Raw genomic sequence first — 13,406 nt, 5'->3', positions numbered from 1 at the left:
CAGAGACCACTGAGGACCAAGGGTGACTCGTTGTCCCAGGGCAGGGGGGACAGCTCTGCCACATCTGCATCATCTCTCTCTCCTCTTTGGGTTAAACCTGGATACCTCCCAACAGCTCCCGTCCCCATCCCGTGCAGGCAACACCCCAGAGGAGCCCAGGTGCTAGTGTTTTCTAAACTCCCCCATGGTTGAGAGCCACTAACTGGACAAGTGGACTGTTCTAGAACAAAACACGGGCAGCTTTCTGCACCCAGAGCACAACTGCTGAGACTCAGAGTGCCTGCTCCCTCAGGAGGCAGGATGAACTGAGCACTCCCAGAGTCTCAGGGACCCTCAGACTGCAACCCAGGGTGGGAGGAAAAGAGTTCTTCCACAGTCATTGGAGAAGCCATAATGGCCACTTCCGACTTCCGCGAATGCACGTGTCAGCCCCGGTACGGTGGGACATATCCACGCAGCCAGGTCAGTGGGCCAAAGGTCCCCCCATCCTGCAGAAAATGGGCTGGCGGGCAGGCCCCAGAAAGCTCAGCGTCCTGCAGACCGGCACCTTCCATCTACATCTGCACCAGGGACGGTGGCCGCTGTGAATGTTCTTTGGCGTGAATAAATCAAGAAAATGTCTCCAAAGGTTATCAGTGTTTTCTTTCACTACCACAAACCATACCCTCCTACTCAAACCTCCTGAGGTCAGTGTCTTGGGCAGAAATCCCCCATTTCATTAAATGAAATCCCTGTGCTGTGTGAGACCCACAGGCTCGAGGCCCGACGGCTTTCAGCCAGAAACAAACGTGGGGAAGCAAACTCCTTTTATTGAAATCAGACTACCGTCCAAGCTCTGAAGAGCCGGCAGGAATCTGGCCGTGGTGGGCCAGGCAGCACCCACGGCCCCCCGTGCCCTGCATGGCAGGGGTTTCAGAAAAGGGACACCCGCCCACTCTACCATCACCCCGCAGCTCCGATTTCATAGAACGCCCTTCCAAAAACTCATTCACAATAGAGCAGCTTTCTCCGGAACTGTAATAGCCATAAAAATCCAAAATACTTCTTTAGGAAAGACTAGATAAAAATTAAACCTATTGTTCAAAGTTCTGCGTAGCCCAGCTCCTGTCCGTTGCCAGCCCAGACCCCCGCCCGCCCACCTGGGGTCAGTTGCTCTCAATCTGCCCCAGGTCCAGCTCACCGCGGCCAGGAGGAAAGGCGCCCTCCTCCCCCGCGCTATCCCCATCACTGGGGTCCCCGCCGCTGCCGCCCTCACCCTCAGCAGCCACGGGCTCCCAAGAGGCCCAAGGGCCAGGGCCAGTGCAGTGGGGGCTGGGGTGCACGCTCCATGGGCTGGAGCCAGGCGTGACGACACCCATGAGGCCATGTGGGTCATACGGGGCCAGCTTCCCCTGGCTGTCATCCTCCTCTTCATCTTCATAATCAAGGGAGCAAAGGCTTTTTGAATTTTTTAAAGTCTGCAACAGAAAAGATACAGGCTTAAAAGCATTTCCACAGGGTTACACAGGAGGCAGTGTCCCAGTGACCCAGGAACAGATCCCCCCATTCACATAAAGCATCTTGGGTTCCCTGCATGTCACCCACACACCACATTCAAGCCTGCCCAGAGTGACAGGCCTCAAGCGCTGACCCAGGAAGCTGCACCACTGAGACCCACTCCCCAGATGGGCCGGCACTGCCTCGAATCTCCAACCAAATCTTCCCCATGCTGTTAGAGATGGAGGCACCCAGAGCCATCCTGTCCAACATCAGCACTCTCCCCCAGCTGCAAATAGAGCCCTGCCACTCAAGTGGCACACCCCCCACACACACCTCAGCTACTCCACAAGGGCCCTAAGATCCAGCAGGCCACCCAGCCCTGCTAAGGGTTTCTGACCCAGGAACTGGGAGCATGTACTGGCCTCCTCCCCTTCACACCTAGCCACGGCCCACCTCCAGACCACACACAACAGCAGCCCCCTTGGTCCAGTCAGGCCCCCGTCTCCCCAACACCACCACCACTCCCTGGCCTCGCCCCGAACTCCCAGCCCTGCAGAACCTGTATGGGGTCTACCGTGTGCCAACCCCTAGGCTGGAGAAGCCTCCCATCTGCCCAGCTGTAACCTCAGCGACTCTGGAGTAAGGCTCCCCTCTGGGCCGCCCCCACACAGGGGTCAGCACGTGGTTCAGGGTCCCTGAAGGTCACCTGCAGGACACAGAGGGGGGTGGGTCCTGGGGACACAGCTGTTCCCGCACTCTCACCGGGGCCCTGGCACCTACTTCTGGGAGCCCAGAGCATAAGCCGAAACAATGCCACGCAGCCAAGTCCCAAACCTTCCAGAGCCGGGACCTGCCTCCTAACAGACCATCTCCTTGGCTAGAAAATTTCCTAGAAACGGTCCCACCATGAATTCAAGTAAATAAACACTTGCCCCTTAGGAGAGTAGAAATCCTCTTTGAAATCAGCACTTTTAAGGAAACTATTTGGGGGTGCCTGGGTGGCCCAGTGGATTAAAGCCTCTGCCTTCAGCTCAGGTCATGATCTCAGGGTCCTGAGATCAAGCCCCGCATTGGGCTCTCTGCTCAGCGGCGAGCCTGCTTCCTCCTCTCTCCCCCTCTGCCTGCCTCTCTGTCTACTTGTGATCTCTGTCTGTCAAATAAATAAATAAAATCTTTAAGAAAAAAAAGGAAACTATTTGGCTCTAGGAAACAGTCAGACTTTCCTTGTTGTTCTATAATATTTAAGCCACAGAAAAGTAAAATTCTAACGATTCAATCCTTAAAGATGCAACTGTTCATACACTCTGCTCACAGAACAAGGGCTCATGAAATAACTTCTTTATTCAAATTGAGGTGGATGTGACCATGAGGGTCACTCCTTGAGGACACAGCCTGTCTCTGCAGCCTGGCTGGGCCCTTGCCTGGCCCCCAACCCCATGGCACACACACGAGCCAGCAGTGGCTGGACATTGGCGGGAGGACCGCTGCAGAGAGGTCCTCTGTTGCTGCGCTGGGAGCCCACCCACGGGTGGCAGCTGGAAAGCGGCAGGCTCTGTGCATGACCACTCAGGCTGCCTGGGAGACGTAGCGGCCGCTGATGAAGCCACACACGCAGAGCTATGACCCATATTCGGCATCAGCTGCGTGCCCGGGGTGCACCCCCACATAACTTAACTGGGGACGACGGGAAGCCAGGCTATAAGGCCCCCTCGGGGTGGCTGGGGCCACATGTGACCCTCTGCCTGGACAGTCCCGCCACTGCTATCGTCACTCTAGTTTCAGGTCACCCACGGAAGCAGATGAACATAAACTATGTTTTTTCCAAAGTCAAAGGTCAAGACTTTAATAATAAATGAGGGATTCTCTATTTGAAAGGGTCCCCCAGTTTGTGTGCCATCTGCAGGGATGCTGCAGCCCCAGAGCCAGGCCCTGACCTCCTGGGGGTACGAGCCGGCACCCAGTGCCTCCACCACCCCAAGCCAACGTCCCAGCACCCGCTAAGCAGTGAGACTCTGAAGAGGAACAGAGAGGCGCCCGTAAGCCATCCCAAGTTCCCTTCAAGGACTTTCCAGGAAACAGCCAGCCCCATGGGCACCCACTGAGGTGTCAAGCCATCTCCAAACCACAGTATGCAGACCTGCACTCCTGGACGGCACAGCCTCAGCCACGGGTGGGAGCTCCTCGCACCTTTGCTCAGCCAGACCAGACCCTGTCCATGAGCCCCACAGAGCCCCAGCCATCCTGAAGGCCAGGGCTGAAGAAGAGCCCCAGTTGGGGGGGCCCAGCTGCCTGCAGGCACCCGGAGCCCAGCACCCATGAGCACTGGTCCAACCAGGGCTCCGGCTGTGGAGAGAGATACAGACGCCCAGCAACAAGACGCCCCACGTGGACCCACGTGGCAAACCCGAGTGCCGGCCTCGGCCAGCTGAGGGAGGAGGCTGGCCTGGCTCAAGCCACCGAGGCCTGCAGGGCTTTGAAGGTCCACATCACACATGGGGTGTACACCAGCAGGTGTATGTGTGTGCGGGGTGCTGAGTGTGTCTGAGTGTGTTGGATGAGAGGGCTGGAATGAGGAAGCTGGCTGGGAAGCAATGGGATCCCTCGATCCTGCCCCCATTTACGGGCCAGCACAGGGGTGAGGACAGTCCAGGACACCAAGGACTGGTGGGTCTCAGCCTGGGGGAGGGACAACATGGGCAAACAGATGCCCGGCGGACATCTACACCCTGAGCACAGAGCCCGGTCCCCTCAGCTCCCAGCCTGCCCTGGTGGGGACCAGATGTGTTCTCCATGGAACCTGACCCCACAGCAAACTCAGAGAGATGGGGACATGGGCGCTCCCAGCATGTGGGAGACTCAGGTCACCCCCAAAAAACCTCAGGCCAGAGGGCCACACCCACAAGACAGAGACTGTGGTCCAAAACCCAACTGACATGAAGTGTCACAGAACATCCATGGCCTCTAACAGGGAAGACAAGTGAGGCTGGAAACCAGAGAGGACAGTATGGAGGAGCAGGCAGTACAAGGGTGAGAAACAGCCCCAAACCCATGTCCACTGCCAGCATCCCCGGAGACAGGGCTCTAGCCCTGAAGCGGGACAAGCAGGGAACCCATGGCCTGCAGGAGCCCCGACGTCTGGACAGCTGGGGTCCTGGAGGCTGCAGGCACCAAGGCAGGGAGGGCCGGTGAATGTGCACGCCGACCCAATCCCCCACCCCACAATCCAGGAAACTAACTGATGCAGCCCCACACATGGCACCGTCCATAAAACAGACACACCAGGTCTGTCACCCAGAAGCCCCAGAGTGCGAAGGGCAGAGAGGAAGTCCGAGCCGCACCACCTGCCTCACAGCAGCACTGGCCCAGAAGGCAGCCAGCAGTGCCCCCTGAGCCCAAAGGAACTGCTCCACGGAGAGTAGGACAGAAATACTTTTGGATTCACTCAGTCTCCCAAACCTCCCCCACTGGCAGGCTCCACCCAAGAAGCTGCTTCCCCAAATAACACCACAGCAAGGAAAGGTGTCCACATGTGTGGAGAGGGCCAGTGCAGAGCTGGACGACACACACACCTGGACACCTCCCACCCACACCACCAACAGAGCACGAACTGGGCTGCCTGGGGCCTCTGGGGATGTTCCCGTCACCACTCAAAGATCTGTGCTGAGCCCACAGGAGAAGCCTGCAGTGGCCTGATGGGCACCCACTCCCACAACCTTCCCCCCACCTCATGCCCAGGAGCTGCACACTCCCAGTGCCCCAGCCATTGGGCCTGTGTGTCCCACACTGTGCCTGACCTGGCACCCATGCCTGACCCTAGCGTCTGCTCTGGACCCTGGTGCCCACACCTGACCCCACCATTGACATCTGACCCTTGGGCCCACAGCCCACACCTGACACATGACCCTGGCGCCCATACCTGACCCCGGCACCCACACCTAACTCCAGTACCCACACCTGACACCTAACCCCGGCACCCACCTCTGACCCCAGCACTGACTGTAAAGTCGGGACCAGAGTGTGACCCTGGGCCTGCTGTCACCACAAGGGTAACAACATCCCTCTGCCCATAGAGCAGTGCAGTGCTCATAGCCTCACCTCCCACCTAACTGTAATTAACAAAATAACCTGCTAACGGAGCAAGGAAAGGAGAAAAGTTAAAGGACAGCAGATGTGACACCCCGATGCTAATGCGTAAATGAAAGGATCAAGTTTTCAAACTGAGACTCGCGCATGGGGCAGGAACAGCCCCTAAGCAGATGGAAGACAAGCCCCACACTGCAGGCGTCCCGACACAGCCCGGCCTGCCCACCCCAAATGCCAGTGGGTGGCAGAGGAAGGACCCCCTGCCCCCGTGCACACACATGCACCGACACACCTCGCTGGCTGTGCCTCGTGGAGAGTAGTGACAGTTGCAGACCCACACATTCTCCAGTGCCCCTTCTGCTGCGAGCCCCCAGGGAGTGCCGCAGTAAGCCTGCTGGAGCAGACAAGATGTGACCCCAGCCACAGGATGGCAACTGAGTCCCTGACTCTTGGGCCGTGGATGCCACGGTCTGTTCAATAAGTTCCAGGTCTCCAGTAACCACAACAGCCTGAAGAACCAGGGGTCACTCCCCCTGCAGGACCCACTCACCCACGTGTCCCTGGGCAGCCCCCCACCAGCCACCCCTACACTGCCTGATCCGGAGGATGGGGTGTCCCTCCTCCGCCCTGCAGGGGCTCTGGTCTCTGCCCACCCTTGTCTAGGCGGGCATGGAAAGTTCGTGAACACCCCCGCATGTTCAAACCCAGGCCACCCACTGCTTGCCAGCTGTTTTCTCTTTCACAGCTGTCTCGTTCAACAACCTATCCAGGGACTTTAAGACAAGATGCCATGAGTCACCACCCAGCTGTCCACTTAGGCCGCGAGTTGGTTCCCTTGTCCTCATGAGGGGACCCTCACGAAGTCACAGCTAGAGTCCCTGCCAAAACCCCTAAAGTACTAGGTATAACAAAAATAAAGACAGGAACCAACATCATAGATGACAAAGTAACAGAAAGCCAAAGGTGACCAATAAGCTACGGCACGTGCCACACATGCCACGTGCCACAGACTGGCACATGGCTCCAGGCAGCAGAAGTGTGTGCATTCTTCCATCTGCCCCACCCTGACTACACCTGCCCTCCTCGGGGGCTGAGTCTGCCATGGAGGCCACGCTGACCCAGAGGCAGGGAGCCACACGTCCGAATTACAGGCTGGAGCAGTTCTACGATCACGCCATAGATGGCTCAGAATGTCCTACACATCAAAAAGGCTTCTGAAAACCCTGAAAACACACAATTTCATAAAAACAAAAACAAAAACAAACAAAAAAAACAGCACCTGTTCCTATACTCGGTTGGAATCATGACTATCTGCACATTTTCTATAATGATGTTTTAATTTCAACTTTGAAACCTAACTTTGCCGGTAAAAATTAAAAACTCTTTATGTTTTCCTGTGGAAACGGTCACTTATCCAGAACAAGGATTAGCCAGTGTCCCCTCCTCGCTGACCAAAGCCAAGCCTCAGGCCCTGCTGGGCCCAGAGGAGGGTGGCCCAGAGCCAAGCCTCAGGGGCTGCTGGGTGACCCTGCCATGTGGCCACTGTAGGGGGCAGTGCAGTGGGCTGCTCAGTGTCGGCCTGCAGTCAAAGGTCCCACGTTCTTACCCGCCCCCAACCCTTCCGCCCCCCGGCTTCAAGCGCACAAAAGTGGCCTGCTGATGTCAGGAGCATCAGACCATGGCACACACACACAGGAAGGATGTGAGAGCCACCGAGAAGCTCCCGTCCCTGCTCATAGCCGCACCTTCATGTGGACAACAGACGTGTCCGAAGGCGGGCCCCGGGGACAGCCATCCAAACCCTGCCATGTCCTGCCTCAGTTTCCCCCATGGCGCTTTGCCCAGGCCGGTTCTGAGAAGCCTTGTGTACCTGCAAAACCTCAAGAGAAGGGAACATTCAGGGTCTCCAGCCACGAACCTGACAGGAAGTGCCCACTTCCCACAACTGGCAACATGCTTCTTAGAGGGGACCCCTGCCCCCAGCAGCAAAGCACATCAGGGTGCACAAGATGTCAGGGCACACATGCAGCCCCCGGCAACGCTTGGGGCCTCTGCACCCCCAGCAGCAGCTAGAGGCCGGCGGCCTATACCCACCTCCCATGCACGCCCCCCACAACCCAGCAGCCCCTGTCCGCCCCACATGTGCCTCACAGAGCCTGGCGGCCCCTGTCCACCCATCTGTGCCCCCAGACCCCAGCAGCCCCTGCCTGCCCTGCACTTGCACCCCCAGAGCCTGGCGGCCCCCACCTGCTCCCACACATAACCCCAGCCACCCCCAGAACCTGGCGGCCCCTACCTACCTCCACGCAAGCCCCCAGTAGCCCACCCCAGCCACCTACACACTTCCTGTCCTCCAGTGCTCAAGGGTCACATTCACACTTCCAAAAGTGTTTTTAAGTTTTCTGCTCCCTTCCGTTATATGTTGACCACAAATGAGTGTCCATCCCACTTGTAGGAGACATCTAGGTGAACACTGCACCCGAGAGAAACCCATAGGTCTCGTCCAAAACATCACCAAACCTGGCCACTTAGCCCTTAACAGCTCAGCTGCTGCTTCCACCTCTTTGTCCGGTTAAGACAACTGACCTTCCCAGATTCCTGCTGACACAGCAAGAGGTTTGGGTTTAGCCTTTGGCCATTCCTGGTTCCTACCACCTAAACCCTTAGAACTTCCTGAGTGATGGGGTGAGCGGTGTCTTTTGTGATTCATAACGAGCCCCATTCAACTACACTGGGTTTACACTAACATAACCCCTGGGGACTCCTAGCCAGCTTTGGGATGGGGCAGTGGACGGAATGACCACGCCAAGGCTTAGTGGGTTGGACTTCAAGTCCCCCACCCCCACCCCCAGGGATGGAGAGGGGATAGAGAGGTGGTCCATCTCAGAGGCCAGCGATCTCAAAAGTCGCATCTGGGCAGTGGAACCTCCATAAAACACCCCCGCACAGGGGATGGGGGGAAGCGGGAGGGCTCTCAGGTTGGGGAGCACGTATGGGGACTGGGCGGGTGGGAGCTCTGCACCTCCTGACCCTCACCTCTTTGAGGGTGAGTCCCTTTGGTCTGGATGATCTTGAGTCGTGTCCTTCATGATAAATGGGTCATGAGTTAGTTCGGGTGCTTCCCACAGTTCTGCGAGCTTGAGCAGGAGGTCGTGGGAACCCTGATTTGTAGACAGTGGGTGGGAGGTACAGGAGGCATCTGAAGGAGGGGTGGTCTTGTGAGGCTGAGCCCTCAGCCTGCAAGGTCTGCACTGATGGCAGCCAGTGTCAGAGGGGCACCAACTGTCAGACCCCTGTCAGCATCTGCAGACCAGAGACCTATGGGCGGGAGGCTGCATGCCCGGCACAGAGGCAGTGTAAGTGGAAACACGGGCTGACAGTGTGCCCTGACCATGAACAGCACACTGAGAGACCATAACCAGGGGCGGCCAGGAGCTGGGGAGGGATGGGGCTGCAGGAGGACCGAGGGCTGGGCTCAGAGCTGGCCTCCATCCCCCAGGTCACCATGGGACATGTCCATCAGCTACCACAACAGCTCACGACGCCTCTATCTGTTTACGTTTAATTATTCAAAACATCAGAAATAAAAAAGCTACCAATGCACCAAACATTTTAAAAGCCCTAAAAGATACAATGAGCAACTTTGTGCCCCAAATGGACACCTTAAATGCAATGCCACTTCCCAGAAACACCAATTCAGGAAGCCCCAGCAGACTGCCCCAGAGACATGGCATGTGCGGGTCCGCTCACCTCCACACACACCCCAGGCCCAGATGGTGTCCCAGTGAGCCCCCAGCAAACAGCATGTGATGGCTGGGAAGTGGCTCATCTGGCGCGTTGAGCCGGCGGGAGACACAGCCCTGCGGAGCGAGAGCAAATGGGGGACAGAACAGAGCCGCCCCGCTGAGCATGAAGCTGTATGGACTCCTTGAGGGCTGCTACACAGGTAAAGCAAGGCAACAGGATGGTGAGGCTGGGGACTCGGGCAGAGGGGCTCTCCAAACCAGGGGCCAGCACAGGGGCCCTCGAGGATGCGGGGGGCAGGGGACACCCAGCAATCTACCAAAAATGACAGAAAATATTTTAGAAAGACAAGCAGGGCAACTGGGGCTCATTGGTTGAGCGTCTGACTCTCAGTTTTGGCTCAAGTCAGGATCTCAGAGTGTGAGATTGAGCCCTGAGTCAGGCTCTGAGCTCAGCAGGGGCATCTGCTGGAGATTCTCTCTTCTTTTCCCTCTGTGCCCCCCACACCCGCCCTCATACCCCTCATGTGCTCATGCTATCTTGCTTGCTCTCTAAAAAGGACAGACAAGCAGGCTTCACATCTCCTGGGCTTTGTTTCCTTGGGGCTGCTGGATTTAGCTCCCCACCTGATGCTGTACCCTGCCCTCCTGCTTCTAGCCGCCCTGCCCCCCTGCCTGCTGAACCCCACTTAGGTCTGCCCCGTCCTGCCCCCCAGCTCACCGCTCTGCTCCGCGGCTCCCCACACCGAAAGGTGGTCATGGCCATCCCGCTCCAGGGAGGGCAGGGGCCCCGAGAGCCATGGGGACACGTGAGGCCAGGATCCTGACACAGCTACACGCACAAGCACACACACAAGCACACACACACGTACACACACATGCACACACGCACGCACAAGCACACACATGCACACAGGGTGAGGCCAGGATCCTGACACAGCTACACGCACAAGCACACACACACGTACACACACATGCACAGACGCACACACAAGCACACACATGCACACAGGTTGAGCACAGGCAGGTAGACGGCATGGCCACAGGAGCTGATGCAGGGGACACAGCAGCCTCAGGCCCTACCAGGCCCAGAGCGCGTCCCCAGGCCGCTGGGCTCCCGCAGAGGGGTGGAGACTACAGGACCAGTGCCACCGGCCAAGCACACAGGAAACAAGATGAGCCTCACCCGGGTCATTTTCAGAAAGTCCAAGGACGGGCGCGGCCAGCGAGTGCGCTCCTCTCGCCGGCGCCGCCATCTCCTCCCGACAAGCACACATGGCTGTGAGCGACACCGGAGCAGGCCCAGCTGCCGGCCCAGCTCAGGTGTGGACGAGCGGCTGCTGCTGGTGGACGCCAGGGCTGTGCCCAGTCCCGCCAGGTGCTCCTGGGACAGGGACAGGCGGCGCCACCAGGGGGGGCACGGGCCGCTCTCACAGCCGTTTGTGTGGCCGCTGCTGGCCCAGGGCAGCTGGGGTGCGGGGGGCAAGGTGGGGCCAGGCCCCAGGCTTTCCTGCGGGGTGGCGCTCCCGCCGCTGTGGCACCGCCTCTTGGACACCGGCGTCCAGACCTTGGAGCCTCCGGGGCGCCAGGGGGAGCGGCAGCGGGCCAGCCCATCCGGCTCTGACAGCGAGCGGCAGTGGCGCTTGGTTGGTGGGGCCAAAGGGGGCCCTGTGCTCTCCCTGAGGTCTGTGGTGCTCACGGCTCCCAGGCCTGCGTCGGGGCCCCGTGTGCCCGTGACCGTCTGACTCCCGACGGGCTGTCTGCCACCTAAGACCTTCCAGGGGCACCTGTCTTCTGAGGAAACACAAAAGAGAAGAGATGGGTGAGCAGGGGACCAGGCACGGTCTATGCCAGGCCTTGAGGCCCCAGCCCAGTTCGGGACGTGGCGAGACATGAAGCCTCACGCCATGTGGACGCCAGGGGACATGGCATCTTGGGCCCAGACCCACCTGCATTCTCCAGGCAGCTCAGCCCAGGAGCCGGCCTCACTTTTCCAAGGAAGACACCTGTCAATGAGGCCAGCTAGTCATTCCCTGAAAATGACTAGAGCACGCTTTTGTCCTTTCATTTCATGGAAAGACTTGCCCCGTGTCACCTTCCCTTTCTGCAGCAACATCTTCCTCCTGTGTGCAACCTCACCTGCAAGATCCACCAGGCCACTGCTTCCTGGCAGCTCGGGCCCCTCCCCTCCTCTCCGGGAGGCAGCTCTCAGCTTCCAGGACCTCAAGGCATGGCCACAGCACACAGCAGCAGGGACCACGCACGGCGCCAGAGACCCCCACCCCTAGCCTCCACATGCTCACGTCCCACAGCTACCAGCCTCCCACAAGACACGAGTGTCCACGGTCTGCGCTCCACACCTGGCAGACCCACAAGTGAGCACCCACCATGCGAGCACAGGGGCTCCCTCCGCCCACCCGCCCCCAATGCCCCAGGAGGAGCCCACCCACCCCAGCCCTTCTTCAGACTCTCCTTCACACACCCTGAGGGCCCAGAGCCCAGATGCACCCACCAGGGCAGCAGTCGCAAGCTTTGCATCTCCCTGAGCCCCACTGGGGGCAGAGTCAGGTGAGTGGTCTCCTGGGACTCCTCATGCGGAGGCAAGGTTCACCACAACACCCTGACTCCCACTGACCTGACCAATAGTCAGTTCAGCAGCCCCCACTACTGCGGCCACTCACAGTCACTACCAGCTAGGGACCTGGACATGGAGGCAGTGGGGCCCAAGAGAGTAGGCCAGGACCCTTGCAAGGAAAAGCAGGGGCCAAAGCCCTGGAGTGACCCTAGGCAGCAAAGAGGCAAGGTCAGACCCCCGGGAATGCCTGTTGAGGACTGGCCCCGTGTGCAGGATGGACTCCCACTGAGGACACGGAGCCAAGGGCCTGGTGCTGGGCTCACACTCCTACCTCTACCAGATCACAAAAGAATTTGGTAAATAACCTTCACTTCAGTAGTCTAGAGAGTCACATAACACAGCGCCCTTGCTGGTGGCCTCTGAGTGCCACCCAGCACCCATGATGAGCAGGGCCGGCCGAGGGAGGACAGGCACTCAAGTCAGAGCCCAGCTAACAGGCTTCGCAACAGCCGGCAGCCCAGAGCCGAGGTTAGTGAGAGAAGAGGGCAACAGGCTCTGCACACACTCACTTACACAGTCACATGGGGTGGATTTTAGATGGTCGGGGGGCGCATGCACTTGCAGGGGGCTGAGCCCCAACGCACACTGATGGCCCAGCATGGGCCACATGGGAGATGCACACGCCCTCTGAGGTGTACCCGATCCCGCCCTATTCTCCCTTCAGTGGCCACAGGGCCCCAGAGGGCAGGCCTCTCCAGGAGGGCCTGGCCTGGCAGAGGGAGAGACCCGGCTGCGCCCTGACCTACAGCCCAGTGGGGAGAGGCCTGCTGCTGGTGACCTCCGGCTTTTGCTGCGGAAGTCAGCACCACACCCCAGCTCCACGTCTCATGCCCCCTGTGTAGGCCCTCTACGTCCCCCTCCCGTGGCCACAGAAGCCCAGGAAGACGGGTCTGGGCTTTGGAACACTTACCATCGCTCTCAAAAGGGAACAAATGACCACAGTTGCTTAGTGCCCCAGCAGAATGCTGAAAATAACAAGAAAAACCAGTATGAACACCGTGGACACAGACACTGAGTACACAGCAACACCAAGTCAAAGCTAATGTGATGATCTCATCTTGGAAACCCCTTCTATCTTTCCCCAACACTCTTTTGGGCAATGAAAAAGAAAAGCAGGGGTGCCTGGGTGGGTTGGGCCTCGGCCTTTGGATCAGGTCATGATCTCAGGGTCCTGGGATCAAGCCCCGCATCAGGCTCTCTGCTCAGCGGGGAGTCTTCCTCCCCCTCCCTCTGCCTGCCTCTCTGCCTACTTGTGATTTCTCTGTCAAATAAATAAATAAAATCTTTAAAAAAAAAAAAAGAAAGAAAGAAAGAAAAAAGAAAAGCATGGATCCCAGAATACCTTTTTTTCTTTTTTTTTTTTTTTTTTTTTTTTAAGATTTTATTTATTTATTTGACAGAGAGAGATCACAGTAGACAGAGAGGCAGGCAGAGAGAGAGAGAGGGAAGCAGGCTCCCTGCTGAGC

The 13,406-nt window shown here is 58.2% G+C and overlaps 1 protein-coding gene across 5 annotated transcripts in view; it reads right to left on the bottom strand.

Moving 5' to 3' along the window:
• Window positions 1-789: 789 nt before the first annotated feature.
• FAM53A (family with sequence similarity 53 member A) overlaps window positions 790-13,406 on the bottom strand; it is a 31,272-nt gene continuing 18,655 nt past the window's right edge. For 3 of the 5 annotated variants that reach the window (XM_059167255.1, XM_059167246.1, XM_059167265.1), the window contains exons 3-6: window positions 12,851-12,905; window positions 10,492-11,099; window positions 5,855-5,956; window positions 790-1,457 (exon numbers count right to left, since the gene is read on the bottom strand). In XM_059167255.1, the coding sequence (XP_059023238.1) occupies window positions 1,146-1,457; window positions 5,855-5,956; window positions 10,492-11,099; window positions 12,851-12,905 (1,077 nt within the window). In that variant the 3' untranslated portion in view covers window positions 790-1,145. The remainder of the gene's footprint in view (window positions 1,458-5,854; window positions 5,957-10,491; window positions 11,100-12,850; window positions 12,906-13,406) is intronic. The other 2 variants (XM_059167270.1, XM_059167280.1) reach the window with 2 other exon arrangements.

Source organism: Mustela lutreola, chromosome 1 (genome assembly GCF_030435805.1).
Source record: "Mustela lutreola isolate mMusLut2 chromosome 1, mMusLut2.pri, whole genome shotgun sequence".
Lineage (NCBI taxonomy): Eukaryota > Metazoa > Chordata > Mammalia > Carnivora > Mustelidae > Mustela > Mustela lutreola.
Note: the sequence above shows the minus strand (reverse complement) of the source record. Positions and strands in the feature narration are given on the sequence as shown.